General features: G+C 37.2%; 1 protein-coding gene across 1 annotated transcript; it reads right to left on the bottom strand.

The window, feature by feature from the left end:
• Positions 1–1,922: 1,922 nt before the first annotated feature.
• LOC132294275 (uncharacterized) lies at positions 1,923–9,769 on the bottom strand. Its single transcript, XM_059792077.1, has 9 exons — positions 8,019–9,769; positions 6,128–6,868; positions 4,628–5,125; positions 4,157–4,248; positions 3,959–4,046; positions 3,753–3,867; positions 3,530–3,656; positions 3,266–3,440; positions 1,923–2,838 (listed from the first exon to the last, which is right to left on the bottom strand). Exons 1-9 carry the CDS (start codon positions 9,636–9,638, stop codon positions 2,140–2,142), a joined length of 4,155 nt encoding a protein of 1,384 aa, XP_059648060.1. The 5' UTR covers positions 9,639–9,769; the 3' UTR covers positions 1,923–2,139.
• Between the last annotated feature and the right edge of the window lie 8,666 nt (positions 9,770–18,435).

Here is an 18,435-nt window from a genome sequence, read left to right on the forward strand (position 1 = left end):
TGTATGTATATAAGAAAAAATACAAATAATGCCCCCTAAATTTTTTATTTTCTAAAATTATCTCTTTGAGTTTCTATTTTTTTTTTCTTTTACTCTTTAAATTCATTTAATTTCCTTACCAAAAAGTTAAAATTTCCTTTTTGAATCAAATTCTATTATTTTTCCCTTTCAAAGTTGTCTCATTTTTCTTTCGTTTTTTTTTTTTATTTTTTTATTTTTGTCAACTGTTTCTCTTTTTATGTTACTGGTTGATTGACATATTATTTTGTAATAATTTTTTTTTCTATGCCTCTTTATTTGAAGAATTTATATTTGTTGTCATGTTTAGTAAAAAAAAATTTCACATTGTGCCCCCTTGAATTTAATTTTTAGCTTCACCTTTCCTAATGGTATCAGGCTCTTACTTTCCAAAGGGAGATGGGGGATTCGAGCCTCCATAGAGGCATGTGTATATGAGTGGCAACTAAATTTTTTTTTTTAATGTAGCAGGTAGGGCTACAAATGAGCCGAGCCAAGCTTTAAGGTGCTTAGGCTCATACTCGTTTGTTATAGGCTTGGCTCGGGATCATGATGAGCTCCAAAAATTTAGCTCGGGCTTGTTATGGTTTTTAAACCAACTCAGCTAGGCTCATTTAAAAAAAACAAATTGACCGTTTAAAATTGACTAAGCTCGTTTAGTAATAAATGCATATAAACAAGCCCTATAATGAGCTCACGGTTAATGAACATATATGAACATATATTCACAAACACAAACGAGCTTACACGAGCTCATGTTCATAAGCCAACACAAGACGAACCCAACATTATTTGGGATTGGCTCATTTACTAAACAAGCTCGAACTCGGCTCCTTTGCTAAGCAAACAAGCTCGAGCCGAGCCCCAAGCTATTCATGAACAGCTCCATTTGCAACCATAATTTAAGAGCTTTAAATTAGTCATTATGCAACACCTTTTTATGAGGAGTAGTGATACACATACTGAACACTTTGAGTGAATTACCTAACTGAAAATTAATTCGTTATTTATATCAAATACAACTAAGTGAAGGGTTGTACTTCCTTATTTGTTGCACAATTGACCAATTAAAATAGTAGGTCTAGTAATTCACTGCAACTATTCAATGCAATAATCATTTTCCTTTTATCAAACATACTTCCATATTTTTGCTTTTGAAAATCTTACCATAAATCTTACTTTACCAAACTTCCTTCCAATAATAATAATAATAAATAAAAATAAAAAAAATGAAAACACATCACAATAAAAACGTTGTTTGGATGAAAACGGAGACGCAAAATTGAAACAATTACCAAACAAGTCCTAAAGTTATGAAACTTGTGACACTATGGTGTTAGATTAGTATTTTTTTTTTTTTTTTTTTCGTAATTTCCAGCTAGTTGATGTTGTTCCCCTCTCTTCAAAGTATGAAGCCTAAAAAATCATCATTCACCTTACTTCAAATATCTATCACTCTTGTCAAAACCCTCACAATATCTAAAGAACTAGGTATTTATTTATATTCTTATAACTAAATTTTTTATTAAACAAATAAACAAAAAAAAACTATTTTCGTACAATAAAAATTCCAAAGAAACAATAATTAAATTAAAAAGACTCTATAAGTCATATGACTCATAATAAGTAAAAATATTGATACAAAATTTTCAACAATTTCAAGATTGTTTCAATATTTTCTATGAATTACACCCATCCAAAACTCATAATAAGGCAATGGGCATGGAATAAGCTCCCATATTATATGTTTGGCCCATTTCACGTACAATTTTTGACTCATTCGTGAAAGTGCAAATAAACTGAACTGTTCGTGAACAATTCAAGCTCGACTTGAATCAGTTGCAGCCCCAACAATTATGATTGAGCCCCAAGTGTGATCCTTGCCAGACTGAAGAAAACTGATGGCACTACAAATATGCACACATACATATATCTACAAATAATCCAGAAGAAACAGCTTCTAGTTGTAACATACATCTCACTTGTACTTATTTCACATATTCTTTCTTCCTCCCAGAAAAATTAAACATTGAACAGAGAATTTCTTGTATACACTACAGCCTCAAAAGCCTTTCTTCAATTTCTAGGACTCAAAGGTGGATAAATGTATTAGACGAGCAATCAGTTCTCTTCATCAGAATCAAAAGCTTGTCTTCTTCTTACAGATTCCAACACAGCTGCAGGCCGATCTCCTTGAGAAACCATTCCTCCAACGGAAGACTTGAGCTTCGGCACACTCATGGCACTGAGTGGCGGTGTTGATTCACCTTGATTCACTTCCCTCAGCACGGACCTAGCTGTAACTGCAGCTACTGCATCTGCCACGGCTGATGCCACTTTTTTATTACTTCTTAACTTCTCGGGGATCTTATTCTGTATGCTTGCTCCATTTGAAACCTTAGGGATTCCAGGTGAATGGAATGTGTTTGATCTTTGCACAGTTGCAACAGCTTCAGCAACTGTTGATTTGGCCTTCATTGATTCGTACTTTTGCATGTCGTAAATGAGCTCCTTCTGAAGTTGCTTATCGGCAACCAATATGTCATCAATCTCATTCTTGTAGTCCTTGAGAATGATTCGGAGGCATTCCATGAGGGAACCAATTAAAGGGCTGTTCTTGCTCTCCAAGAGACGTTTCAGCTCTATGAATATGGGGATGGTGTTTTGGATGAGGCCCTTTTTGACTGCTTGAGTTATAACTCTTCCTCTAGCAGCAGCAGATGCATCTCCACCTTCTTCATCCATCTCTGCCATGTCAGATGATGATCCACGGTTGGTTGGAATTCGGATCTCTTTGCAAGCAAGAATATGGAAAGAATCCTGTTTCCTCAACATTTTGAAGTAATTTGTCCGTGAAAAATGAGTAACAACAAAGAAATGCAGCGATAAAAAGTATTAAAACATTTAAAAGAAAGAGGATTAGAACCAGAAAGTGACATCTAATGGGCCAAACACATCAAGGAAAGCTCTAGTCCTTGTGTAACAAATTCTTTTTGTTGCAAACACCAACCTACTAACTATCAAAATAGTCCAGAACATGGAATTTTCTGACACCAATAACTAGAAAACACCATCCCTTTTAGTAATTTATAGTGGTGAATATATGGTAAAATGATGGAAGCACCACTCAGTTTTTCACTTTCATTGATGACACATGCAACACCTGAATACGAGCTAAACTCCAATGAGGTGGGATCCTAAGTAATTGTATTTCCGGAGGGGGAGAGAGAGAGCATAGATTTTATACCTGCAGAACTGACTGTCCAGTAGCATCTTGTATATTCAACAGACCATCAGATGCAGACGCCAGGATCTCCGCACATACCTTTGCAAAAGTGGCTAAAAGGTGCTCCGGAGCCATTTGTTTCAGCAATGAAATGTAGATGTGCATTCTTTTAGACCTCGAATTTTCATCACTACCTCTGGATGATGAACAATATATAAACTAATTAGTTCTTCATTAGAATTAACATCGGTTATCCTTAAGTTTAGAAGACTTGAACATAAATACCTAATAGAGAAAATTCGGCTCTCAGTTCGTGAGCTCCGAGAATTACCATTTCCAGTATGGGCATTGCAATCATTTAGAACGAAAATGGCTTCCACAAAACTATTATAAGCTAGAAGTGGTGCCTTTGCTGCAAAGACGTTACACGGAAAAGTCAGACACAATAACAAACTTAGACCATCAGTTCCGGAATAATTCAAATGGAGACCTTTGAAAGCAAAGCAACCTTTTAATATATTGCCAAAGAGGTAATCAGCTAGTTCTCTTATTTTTTCTGATTCGTCAACAAGAGAGAATAAAAACCGAAGGAAAAGCACTCCTCTCCATTTCACGTAGTCCCTCTGAATACAAGTAGGAAAACAAAAGATGTCAGTTGCTAGATAATTGATCTTCATAAATGGACAACAAAATTTTACTGTAACAAAAATAAACCTGTAATAATCTTGAGAGCAATATAAATGTCTGCCTTCTGACAAGTTCACATGGATCACGGAGGCACTTGGTGATCTTTGATATGTAGCTGTTGTCTCTAAGAATAGGTAGTGAGAATAGCAAAGAGAATCCAAACCTATACAAGTTCCTTTATAAAGGAAAGGGGGGAGAAAAGGAAAAAAGGAGGAGGAGACTCACCAATCAACTAGAGCTGTATACCGTACACAAAAATCTGCCATCACCACCACAATATTATTGCGAAGGGATGCACAGTCAGTCTTTTCAAGCTCCTGCAGCAACAAATGCATAAAAGAAACTTATAATTCAGAAACTGGAAATAATTCAGAGAGTAAGCTGGAAGGAAAATTGAGGTCATGAATATCCAGTGGGAGTGATTTGAATCGAAATTAACAAATTATTATGTTGTAAATGTTAAATTACTAGGGAAATTATTAATATTTGTTGATGTAGAAATATATGTGGTATAATAAAGCCTATGCAAAAATGTCATGTGAATATAAAGATAGAAGATACAGTGACCACATGTTAAACAGATATGGAGTCATGTAAAACTTGTGCTTCTCCGAAAGTAGCAGAACTTTATCACATAAGTTGTTAATTAGAGTAATCAGTTGATTAGGAAACAATTAAATAGAGTTGAAAACCTACCCGCACAAACAGAGGAATATAACGCTTTGCAAGTTTCCCATCTGCAAGGCAGATCTTCCCCATTGTTAGCCAAGCATGAATGTACAAGGAAGGGGCCATCTGCTTTATAGAAACTGCAGGGCCCGGTAATTTATTATCTTTCAGGTCAGAACTCTCCGAAGTAATAATGGTGTGTAAAAGTGGAATCGTGGCTTTTAAATCAGCTGACGGACAAACAATGACCAAAGACCCAATAGTGTAAACTGCAGTAATTGCTCGTGATAATAATTTGGACATGGCAGTTGATGCTCTCTTGCCCTTCCTTGTCCCACTTCTAGGCGGTGTAAGAAAGCTACTGTCTTTATTTGCTTCTAATTCCTTTGACATATACATTTCTAGAATTTGTGAAGCTTTAGAGAGGAGTTGTTGTACCCATTTCATAACAAGGCCATCAGCCTCCTCCGGATTCATAGCCTTCCGCTTGCACAATGTTCTGAGTGCTTTTACATGAGCATTAACCTGCCATCAAGCACACAATTGGTCATCCATGTGCAACAGCATTTCTACTGAGCAAGGAAACTTTGTTGCACTCAAGTCAACAATGTTAAAGCCCCAGCATCTTGAGTTACAAAACAAATTCTTCTTCGTGTTCAACTCTATATAGGTTACCATCCTCCATGCACATTATGCCTTCAGTCCCCAGCTACATTCATCTTTGGAAAATATATTTCACAATTTCCACACTGATACAAATTTAATATGTCAACAATAGTTTACAATTCATAGACTGCATGATGTGTTCGCTGTAACAACGGGGAAAGTAATTGGAGCATATGATTTGTTGCTAGAAGTGGAAAGGATGACGAGTCATTGAGTCTCTTTTGTGAAAGATAAACGAGCCACATGCCTGAGATCAGCAAGAATGGAACTTCCTAACTCGAACACCAAGATGTTTAGAACTTTTTTACGTAGAATACTATTAATATTATTAATCAATTCAAGGTTGACATGCTAGATAAGCAGCAGATCCAATAACATCACTTTAATTTTTTGTTTTATTTTATAACTAACATCACTTTATAATTTATTCAGGTAAGCTAAGCCTCTTCATGTGCATAACAAAATTCAGAATCACAGTGACAGTCCAGTTGTAAGTTGTGACCTAGTGTACCGCCTCAAAGAGGATCATGGCAAAGCAAAGAGGAGAATTGTTATGGAATTTTGCTTTTACTGCGTAACTTCACTGAAAACAAATAAGTGCATATCAAGCAATAGCGTGTTGAATCCCTTACTCTGTTTGAGCAGTTATCTGATAAACTCAATCTACAGCATTTAAGCTCCTATAAAGATGGCTTGAGCTTCATTAGAGAAAGTCAAACAAATTCATGTGTTGTTTACACCTATAAAGCCACACCATTGGCAAGCCAGTGTAGCACCCAATAAAAATAGAATTTGAAGGGAGAAACACCTGAAAAATTGTTGCAAATTGTAAATTTATAGATGATAACACATTATAGATACCTCTGTTGAATGCATGTTGAACTCTTCAATTCGTTTGAGCAAGTTATGAGCTAAATCTGCTGCAGGCTCAGGAGGCAGCTCCACAGAAACATTAGAGATTGTTTGTAAGAGGAAGACTCGGTCTCCAGCCCAAGAAACTGAATTCGAGTCTAAGCCCAATATCTCTTCATCCACACCTCCTTGTCTAAGAGGGCTCTTAAGTTCAGGCCCCAGTCCAAACTTGTCAAGGAGTTGCCAATGGTGGTGGAGGAACTCCCAGTCTACTGCTTTTGAAAGGAATGCTGAGACCTCTGACAGAAGAAACCAAGCACCAGGAGGGGCTGTCCACTTCTCTATTGGCATGGAATAGCTCAACCACATAGACTCGGATGTCCTTATAATATTCTGAAGTGCAATAGCAATTTTTGGCTTGAGCAGTTTCTTCTTTCCTAGGTTTGAGCAGATCTTCTTCACCCAAGGTATCACCTCCCCATTACAGATCTCTTTCAATAGACCCAAAACACCATTGGGATATAACAACTCAAACTCCCTTTCGAAACTTTTTTTCGTGTTATTTGGATCATAACTGGTTTCTCTATGCAGAGAATTAGTAGATCCAGCTCTAGACACCCTGTCCAATACCAGTTCAAGAAACAAATTCTGACAGTCTTCTTGAATGCTAGATTCATTATCAGTTATTAAACGTGGAACAGAATGTAGCCACTCCTTAGTCACAAATTCATCTGAAAATGTCCTAAAGACCTACAAAGTCAACAAAGAATCCAACATTACATTGAGTAACGCATGCAAACAGACATGTCAGAATAAATAAGATTTATAATGGAAAACTAACCAAAAAGGAACACGTTTTAAACAAGGGCAGGAAGGAAGCCAAATGCACACATTAAATATAAATTGTTGATATTTTGAAAAATGAAACAAAAAAAGAAAATATTTTAACCAAATTGTTTTTCAAAACAAATACACTTAACAACACAAGGTAGAACAGTATAAGTCGTAGGTTTGGATCTTACAAAGATAAATTAATAATTAAATACACTTTTGCAACAAAATAGAAATCCATAAATAGGCATAGAGGAGGGCTACAACAGCTTAAAACTCGGCCCATTTATATTGTATAAACCAACTACACGGCCTTAACAATCACTACTAACTTGATTGGCAGCATAGGAACCATGTCAAAAATCAAAACACTCTAACGGTAGGAACAAGGGACCATAAATGAGAGCAGCAGTAGATAATACAGTTAAATTTTCTTTCTGCCTTTTGAAATGGAATGGCCTGTGTGTTGTGTTTCTCATCGAACGGAAGGAGTAATACAAATTGAATACTCATTAGAATTTTTTAAGAATGACAATTACAGGTTGGGTGATACATTGCTCTTATACTACACACTGCATTATATAAAAATAGATCATAATGCTTCAGAAATATAGGCAAGAATTCAAAGAAGTTGAAAGAATCACTACTTGCAAGCAGAAAGTGTTCTAACTTCTAAGCCTGTGCAGTTAGACCTGTTTATCAAAGGCATATGAAAAAATTCACAGGCTGTCCATATTTTAGAAGTGATGTGTAGAAATGTGTATTAGTTTTGTGAAGTGTATCACTACTTGCAAGCAGAAAGTGTTCTAACTTCTAAGCCTGTGCAGTTAGACCTGTTTATCAAAGGCATATGAAAAAGTTCACAGGCTGACCATATTTTAGAAGTGATGTGTAGAAATGTGTATTAGTTTTGCGAAGTGTTTACCTATAGAAGTCAGATAGAGTCGTTTACATGGCATCACAATCCATTTCAATGTTGTACAATTGTCATGATAAGCAACTAACTAGAGCTACAATACTACATCAGCAGGACAAGGAAACAATTACTAAAGAAAAACAGTAAATAGACCTCTGAGAGAGCTGAAATTGCCGCTTTCCTTATGCTAACAAGTGGATCCGAACATGCCATGCCCATTGTCTTCAGCACGACTGTGTCGAAGGCACCACCTAAAAGAGCTGTTAACTTGGAAATCAGAAGAAGTGCAGCCTTTCTCACCGCTGCCTTCTCATCCGTACACCTCTTCCTTAAAAGATCTTTCATCCCACCTTCTTGCCTACTACACCCCTCATCACCAAACCCTATTACTTCCTTCAACACTGCCCTACTCCTATCATCGGCTGATAAGAACCCCACCAACTGTGCCAGATTTGTCAGAGCCCGAGCTCGAATCCCAGCAGTTGCATCCGAACATCGCTGAATCAAAGCCTCCAAACACCCCAGGCCCCAAGAATTCTCAACCCCATTCTCTGAATTCACCCCCAGACCCAATGGATCTCTCAATGACATCATTAACATTGAAATAAGATCAACAGCCAAGAGCCTAAGGTGAGCCTTACCTTGGGCCATCTTCACTACATAATCAGCAAACACAACTTGATCCTCGAATTCCATAGCTCGAACAATCTCCATTATCGATTCCACAGCTGCAGCCCGAGGCTCAGACCTCTCCGGTGCCTTTTGGACTAAATACTTGGGAAGATTCACAATTGCCTTCTTGATTTCATCAGAATCCTTAGCCATTCCCATCATTCGATTCACTACAAACCCCAATGCAAATGTCCGTGCCTGCGATTTAAGCATAAGAATCAAAGGAGACAGTAACTTCAACACCTCAGCTGCAGTAATTGCCTGATCGCCATGCTCGGGTCTTAGGAGTTCGCTTAAAATTCGCAAACACAAATCACAAAGCTTTGTATAAATCCCTGAATTCCCACACAATTCAAGTGCCATTACAGGAATTTCAGCCACAGTTTGAATCAAAGACTTCAAACTATCCAAAAATCGATCCAAATGAATCAAACCCAGAACAAGTTCTAACCTTTCGAGAAGAGGGGACAATTCTCTAACATCAAATGGTCTCCCTTCGTTCTCATCTCCATCATTCTCATCGTTTCTACACCGATTCCGTGAAGGCCCTGCACGACCACCGCCCTTCTTCTTCCGGGTCCGATTTTCAGCCGAAGGAGGAGGCAGCGATCCCGAATTTGGGTTCTTGAGAGACCTGCGGACGGAGCGAAGCAGAGAGAGAAAAGCCATGGGAGTGAAAAGTGTGAAAACAGGTGCGTTTGGGGAGAGAAGTAGAGAGAGATAGACTTTTGAGGCCAAGACAGAGAGGTGGGTGGGGCCGGAGTCCATTGCCGCTGTGATTGGACGGACGAGTGACGACGGCGAGAGGTTCTTTGATGAGAGTTGATCGTAGAGACGGTCAATGTCAAGTGGGTCGTTGCTGTTGAGAGTGTAGTCTAAGAGGGTTTGGAGAGCTAAGAGGGTTGATTCGGAGATGGGTGTTTGCGAGCTCAGGTCGGCCAGAGAATGGTGGTTTTCTACATCTGAGACTATTCGATATATGGCTTCTTCCATGGTTGATTTGGTCGGAACTTTGGGGGTCGCTGCGTCTAGGCAATCCCCCCCCTCTCTCTCTCTACTGCCCCCAAAGTGCTTCAAATTTTGGCATTCCCGCTTAAACATAAAACGCGCAGTTTGGGATCAAAATGATCAAGATAGAATTCATGGTATTCACATTTTTTTTTGTTTTTTGGTCATATGAGGCTCTCTTTTATACAATTATACCATGGAAAAAAAACGAATTGATAAACTCGGGTAGCAGAAATAAAAGAAAGAAAATGAGACAATAGTGTTAACTATGTATCTTGATTAAACAAGGAAAAGAAAATAAAATAAATAATAGTAATCTAGAATAGGAAAGAAAAGAAATAATACAGTAGTACTATTTAATGAATTTACTGTCATATTATTTTTTTTATGGGTTTTGTCTTTTATAAAAGGGTAAAGGATGCCAACACCTATACATGTAATGAATTAACATTGTTGACCTTTGACTTTTATATTAACCAATTTGAATGTTGAAATTACCTTTCAAACCTTGTATAATGCTTTACCCAAGTAGTTAATTAGACTCATTTCTTTCATTCTCTCCTCTCTTCGTTCTCTCTCTTCCTCCTCTTGTCGGCCCAACACCAACTACCCCTATATCCTTCCATTTTTTCTATTTTATACACACACACACATATATATACAAACACATACATACATATATATATATATATACACACACATACATATATATATTTTCATACACACACAAGGAGGCAGCGGCGGCAATGATGGGCTATCGTCAAGGATGAATCGCACCGGTGAATCAGATATAATGAGAATAAGACGCCTTCGATTTGACTTGGTCGATTTCATCTTCTGTTTTGGCGATGGCAGCTTTGATGTCGCACTCATTAACTATGATGGCCGCCAAGTAGCCGTAGAAGGTCTCGACGTTCTTGTCGGACTCGACGACCACCACGATCTCGCTTTTCAGCGCTTGTTGCACCAATTGAGCGTGGATTTAAGGGCCAAATTGGGGATTAATGTCGTGGGTTGTGGAAGTGAAGGTGGGTGGTGGTGGTGACGATGGCGATGGTAAGTGGCGGGGGTGGAGTCGCTGAGATTGCAATGGTGAGTGGAGAGAGAGAGAGAGAGGGGTGGGGCGGTGGTGGTGGTGATGGTGGGTGGTGTTAGAGCGACAAAAAGAGGAGGAAGAGAGAATGAAGAGGGGAGAGAGGAGAGATAAAGGGGGTGAATGGGTTATGGAGGAGAGAGAAAGGGGCTGTGTGTGTGTATATATATATATATGTATCTATATACCCCCAAATTGTCCAGGAACAACTTCGACGGTGGTCGCCACAAAGGCGGCGCTAACACCACCACAACCTTCACTCCTAAGCGAGAAGGATCCGAAGAAGCGCGCGCGTTCATCTTCAATGAAAGCTTCAATCTTTGCAAAATCTGGGTTAAGGGAGATGCCGTGGATTTGGTGGTGGGTTTAAGAGGCGATGACTGTTCATTTGTTACGGGTTTGGTGGTGGGTTTGAGAAGCGATGGTTCGTTTGCCATGGGTTTTCTTGTTTGTTCATTTGTTGGGTTTTGTGTAATGGTGGTAGTTGTATTGGGTTTGGTAAGTACAGAAGTGAGAGGGGTGATATTGTAACGACCCTAATTTTTACAAACCAGTGCGTCAGTGATGACCCAAAAGTTAACCCGGTAACAGATCCGAAATGCAGAAGCGAAAGATAAAACCAAAGTTTATAGAGATATAAATCATCCCCAAGACACCAACGTGACCTTCCATGAAGTCAAAAAAACTCAAAGAGAACGAAAGAGCAAACGAGAGTCAAAATGAGCAAAATCCGTTAATTAAGGGCAAAATAGTTAATTTACAAATAAAAAGGGAAGTTTGACTCCAAACAAGTCAAATGAAGTCCATACAACCTAAAATAATCATTTCACAACATTGCAAGAGGTTCTAAGAACTTTGGCCAAGAATCCCACAAGACTCCCATTCTAAGTTTAAACAAAATTTGATACTATTTCACTAAAACTGTAATGACCCGGATTTTCGGATAATTTTTTTTGCATTGTCTTTTCCCTTCTGAGTTTGGTTTCTTGTCGATTAGTGTCGTCTCGAGTGCTCTGAAATGACTTCCGAGACTCTTTTTTTTGGATTGACAACTTCCTTTGAGGACCGAGTTATTTCCACATTTTTCATTTTTTGACACTATTCACTTTTCGTCATTTTCCCTATTTCGTCTTTTCCCTATTTTGTCCTTTCCCCGTTTATCACTTTGTTGGCATAACCACACTTCTTATGTTTGGAGTTGGTTTTTGATTTCACGTATCTTCATTCTCAGTGATTTTCATGAAATACGTATCTTTACTTTTACAAGAAAGTACTCTTGTTGCTCCCGGTGTCCATAGGGGCATGGATGCACAGTTCTTACGAATCTTTTTCTTTTCCTAAGGTATTTTTCATAAATATCTTTTGAAGATATTTATTTCAGGGGTTTCTAAGAAAATATCTTTTTGGAAGATATTTTCATTCTGGGGCAGTTTTGCAATTTTCACTTTTTAGAGGGGCCATTGTGCAATTAATGAAAGTTATTGCTCAATGTCTTGTTTTGAGCCTGGATTCTCGTACGGGATTTATTTTCACTTTTCGTTGAGTCGTGTACTCTTGGAATTTCCTCTTAGTCGATATTTTCCAGTTTCAGAGTTTCTGGCCCTCGTTTGCGCCAAATTTGTTTGGGGCATAACTTTCTACTCGGGACTCGGTTTTTGACGCCGTTTCTTCCGTTATTCATATTTTCTCATTTTAAATCTTTTTCATTCAAAGAGTTTCACCGTTTGAGTGCGTCTACTTGAATTTCACTTTTCCGGATCCTACGGGGCCCTTTCAGGGCACTTTTTGAGATTTTCTATAAATGGGAACACTTAAGAGAAAATATCAGATTTTTCTCTCTCTCCTCTCTCTTGGCAGGATCTCATGGCAGCCATGGCTGCCATGCTTCTCTCTTCTTTTCCGGTCACTTCCCTTGGTTGAAAAGGTGCAGTACCTTTATGTTTATTGTTCCCCTCGACGTGCTCTACCATTCCCAATTATTAGAACTCAGTTTTGGCCATTTCTTGAGTTTGGGTTTGAAGTCAAGACGTGTTTTTGATGGGGCTTTCTTCGGATTCCTGTTCGTGGTGTTGTCCCCAACAAAACCTAGGAGTTTTGTTGGATTCGGAGTGGTTTCCATTTGGTGGGGATTTGAGATTTCATCTCAAATGGAGGTAGGGAATGTTTTAGGATTATTTGTGCGTTGTATTGTGTGTTTGCCATGATTATACAACATATATGTATGCCTTGTATCAAATCTAGAAAGTTAGTAATTTTTATTTCTTTGTATAAGATTTAAAATTCATGATGATGTGTAACTTGGATTTGAATTGTGGCATGCTAGAAAATCTTGTTTTAATGTGTTGGTCAACACATATTAAATTTGGATTAATTAAATAAAAATTGTACTTTTTAATTAATATTTATCTTTTGTGAAAGATTAAAGTTCATGGTCGTACCTTGCATAAAATTGAGTTGTATTATGCATCTAAATTAAGTTTTGGCATGTCTATTAACATACTTTAATTTGAGAGAATTTGGTTGAGTTTAAAAATCTAGAGACTTTAATTAAGAGAATTAATTAAAATCTATTTTGTGGTTTCAAGGGCCTAATTAAGCTTTTGTGTGAATATATGTAATGATCATGATATGTCTTTTAACATATATTAAATTGAGGCCATTTGGAAATGATGTGAAATCTAGAAAGTTTAATTATTTTGATTTAATTAAATTCTATCTTGTTTATCCATGGATTTAATCATATTTTAGAAGTTGTTTTTATGTTGAGATCATGGATTTGGATTTGTTGAGTATTCACTTGATTATGTTTTAAGTATTGAAGAGTATTGTTGTTAAATTTATATTCATGAGAACTTGTTTCCAATATTGAATATATGATTGACTTGTGTAAGGAATTGTACACTTTGTGTTGACATTATATATGCCATTTTAGAATTTAAACTCTAAGGCATGGATTGTGTGGTTTCAACCTACTTGTGCATGGAAGGTGGTTTTCGTACATTATATAAATTACGTATAAGTTGTGAACTTATTTGATTATTTTGGAGTCTTGGGACATTGTTACAAGTGACATGGCTCTACTGCGGGAGGTATGAGTTCTCCCTAATTGAGATAGTGCGCACTAGGGTGGTCTTCCCAGCGGGTTAATGCCCGGAATAACCATTTTGTTCTTGGTTTAGTCCGAGACGTGATGTCCAAGTCTTCCACTATTTGTTTTTGCATTCAATTCCAAGTTAACAATCATGTTTATATTGTGACTTGTGGTTTTGGTTATTGGCGATTTTGATGTTGTTAAGTACATCCATTTTTATGATTTTAGTGAATCATTTTGATGTTGTTAAACACATCTATGTTATATGAGTTGTATAAGCATCACAAGCATGCTATATAATAAGAATCATAAATTATAACACCCCCTACCTCGATTTGAGATGAAATCTCAAAAGCCACCAAATGAAAACCGCTCCGAATCGGACGATATCGAAGGGTTTTGTCGGGGACAACACGATGAACAAGAATCCCTAAGAAGCCCCATGGAAATCACAACTTGACTTCAAACCCGAACTCAAAATTTGGTCAATACGGGTTCTAATAAGGGCAAAAGGTGCGCGTCATCAAGCCAAGCATTAAACGTTAAGGTCGAAGAGTTTTCACTTGAGGGAATTGGCCGGAAAATGATGAAGAAGACTGGCAGCCATGGTTGCCATGGATGGCCGGCCAAGAGAGGGAGGAGAGAGAAATGAATTTTTTTCTTTAAGTCTTTTATTTATAAAAAAACCCTAAAAGCGCCCCGAAAGGGTCCCGCCGGGTCCGAAAAAGTGGATTATGAGAAAATGCGCTCAAACGGAAAAACTCCGTGAATGAAAAAGATTCCAAATGAGAAAATATGATCAATGGAAGAAATGTCGTCAAAACCGAGTCCCGAGCAGAAAGTTATACCCCGAACAAGTTCAGCGGCAACTAGGGTTAGAAACTCTGAAACTGGAGAAAAACGACCAGAATGGAATTCTAAGACTACACGACTCGAAGAAATGTGAAAATTAATCACGTATGAGGATCCAAGCCTAGACAAGATATTTTGCAATAACTTTCATTAATTACACAATGACCCCTACAAAAAGGGTTAACTACAAAACTGCCCCATAATGAAAATATCTTCCAAAAGATATTTTCTTAGATACCCTTGAAAAAATAAAATATCTTCAAAAGATATTTATGAAAAACACCCCAAGAAAAGAAAATAATTCCAAAGAACTGTGCATCCATGCCCCTATGCACACCGGGAGCAACCAGACTACTTTATTGAAAAAGTAAAGATACGTATTTCGTGAAAACCACTCAAGATCAAGATATGTGAAGTCAAAAACTAATTTCGAACATGATAAGTGAGGTTGTTCCAAAAACTGACAAACAGGGATAAGACAGAATACGGAAAAGGATGAAATAGTGCATAGTGTCGAAAAATGAAAAATGTGGAAATGACTCGGTCCTCAAAAGAAGTTGTCAATCCAAATGAAAGAGTCTCAGAAACCATTTTTGAGTACTCGAGACGACACTAAGCGATGAGAAACAGAGCTCAGAATAGAAAATTAAAAGGAAAAAATTTATCCGTAAAATTTCAGGAAAAAGGAAAGGGTGTCAAATAACCGGGTCATTACAAACTAAGACACTAAAAGACGAACTGTTGACGGGTGCCATTCCTATACGCCAAATTGATGTAGTGAATGTGCAGTTCAAGAAAAGCCTTTTAGGTTAAATTTACATTTATAAAAACCACTACCAAGACTACTACTAACGTATCAAGAGTGAGTAGAGATCGTCTCAAGGGATTATACGTGTTGGAATTTAACTTTGACTCTAGTGGATCACAAGATTGCAAAGGAGGGTTGGTTGTTTGATTACACTAAAATACAATTAAAATAAAACTAAGTTGAGATAGGGATTTAAGAGATGAGAAGAGAGGACTTAGGGTGTTGGAATCACCACTAAGCTCATGTAACTAACTGCTTGTTTTCCATTCATGGGGAATACATTGTTGTGAACAAAATGCGACTACCAATTGCAATATTAAGCATGGACCATCAAATTAAAGCATGAATTGTCTTACCTAAACTAAGTGTAGCACAACCCATCTAGTTTAAGCATGACCCATCAAACTAGTCACAATTATAGCACACATCAATCTAGAGAATCATGGAATTTACAATAATAAGCCATGGAGTATCTAAACAAGCATAAATTGTCTACCTACCTACAAGCATAAATTAAATTGTAGAACAACCCATCAAACACAAGTATACACTATCAAATTAATTGACAAACACATTCAATGAAAAACCCATGTCTAGTCATCACTAAATTCTCAATCAACCACACATAGACATGCAATTAATATAGAAAAACTAGTGTAGTGATTAATTCCCAAATAATTACACATAAGACAACATGTAATCACATAGAGAATCAATAGAAAGAATTAATCCATATGAATCATGTAAGAAATAATTCCCAATTTAATCAAACATAGACATGTAAATAAACTAGAGAATTAATAGGAAGAATTAAACCGTAGAAATCAGAGAAATATACCAAGATTCATGAAATTCACAAGGCTAGAACACTAATCACAACAATATATATAAATCCCCAAAAATAGAAATACAAGGGCTTAGATTAAACAAGACTTAGGGCTCATCCAAGCCCTAAGTGTAGATCTAGCCAATCACGGAGGAGGTGGATGTGGTCATGGAATCAAGCTCCAAATATGGCTCCATCTTCTTCTTCCTCTTCTTCTTCTTCTTCTTTGAAGCTCTAGAGATGGAGAGAGAGTGGGTCTAGAGATATGTGTTCTTGAGATGAGCCTCCACTTCCCTCTATTCTTCTAACCCTAATCTCTAACTTTCTAGAGAGAGAAAGTAAAATTACAATGTAGAAATAAAATGATAAAAGCTCTTCTCCAAAAATGGTTATATCCCTTTATATAGAAGGTTATTTTCTTAGCCATTAAGTCAGAGCTATAGCCCCAAAATGATCTGGCACGCACACCAATATTCTCCCAATGATTGGATAGATGACAACTTTTTGTGAGCTGGCAATTTAACTTTTTCGCACTAGAGGAAGTTAGATCGATCAAACCTTGACCTTGGATCGATCGAACATGGCTGAGATCTATCGAATTTAAGCTGGATCGATCAAGGATGACGGCGTCTTTTTGGATAAGAACAAATATGAGATATTTTGTAAGATATTTTGGGAAAAGGACAAAAGTGGTTGGTAGGGTGGTACAAATGGATAAGATCAATCATTTGGATAAGGATAAGGTAGATCGATCGATCGAAGAATGATGTTGGATCGATCAAACTTTTGAGATCTCTGAAAATGTCATCACGGCTCAGATCCATCTTAAGTGCTGAGATCGATCATGTTGGATCGATCGAACCTTTATCTGAGATCGATCGAAGATATTGAAATTCCACCCTTTGCTTCCTTTTACTCTACTTTGCTCCACTTTACTCCTCTCTTTGATTCATCTCAGAATTGGTCCACTTAACTTCTTTTATGCTTTTATTTGGCAGAATTGGCTTATTTTTTGGATAAGCACCTAAAAAGGGCAATAACATGAAATTAGACTAAAACGGGAAAATAAGATAGATAAAGGTCCTAGAATACTCAAGCTTAAGGGGTTTAAAAGTGTACTTTTCAGTGGTCATCACACCCCCAACCTTAAATATTGCTAGTCCCTAGCAATGAGCTATAAGGTAAAGGAACGAAATAAACAACTATACAAGTATAACTAGAAAGCAATAAAATAGATAATGCCACTTTCGTAGGGAACACGATTGCACTTAGCACATGCAACAAGCCTTTTAAACCCCTAAGTTACCCCTAGTAGACGAGTGAAGTTTCGTAAGGGTTTCCAGAAATGATACCCACAAACATTAAGCTCATTATCACAAAAGAGGCACCAATATTGCAAATAAGCATTGGGAGAAAACTACCTCAAGTATGTAAATTTTCAACCCTTTCTAAGCAATCTCCTAAAATCTCAACATCAAACAAGCAAGTATGGTCCTCCACACATCAAGAAAATGATCATGCAAATCAAAACAACTCTAGAATCCTTTTTGAGTGGACAAGCATCAATGTGTTGCTATTTTAGCCAACTAAGGAATTAATCACATCCTTACCCTCAAACTAGCACACAAATCTAGTACCGATCATCAAGACAAAAAGTGGACCTTTTATTAAAGTTTATTGATCTAGGTGTGCTTATTCTTTTCACTCATTTTTTTTTTTTTTTTGGATAAAAAATGGAAGCATGGTGCAATGTGTTGATCTATTAAGCTTTCTAGCGATTCATGAGGTCGAGCGTTAGGTCAATGACTCCCAAACCTGATGGCTTTAGGGCATTAGGCATTCAAATACCCCTATAGACTTACAAGCTCAAATCAACTAGGCTACAAATCAAGACAACCTCCATCTAATCTTTTCCCACTTCTCACCTTTTGGGAGAAGTCCTCACTTTTTATTACTTTTTGCAACTTTTTCTTTTTCTGTTTTTTTTTTTTTTTTTTTTTTTTTTTTTTTTTTTTTTTTGTGTATTCAATTATTAACCTAGAGTTTGGGCCCTCCATCTTTCGGCGCGAGAAATTCAGTTCTTGATGAGGCTAGAATCCCAGCTACTTAGTGAAAAGGGGTTGTTATCCACCTTTATCAAGAATAAAAACTTTCAATGCACTACTAGCCCAATTGGGATATAACCAATTCAATAATCAACAAATCATGTACCCTACAAAT

The sequence above is a fragment of the Cornus florida genome, unplaced genomic scaffold (assembly GCF_030987335.1).
Source record: "Cornus florida cultivar Cherokee Brave unplaced genomic scaffold, ASM3098733v1 CherokeeBrave_3.0.0_Hap2_Chr01, whole genome shotgun sequence".
Taxonomy (NCBI): domain Eukaryota; kingdom Viridiplantae; phylum Streptophyta; class Magnoliopsida; order Cornales; family Cornaceae; genus Cornus; species Cornus florida.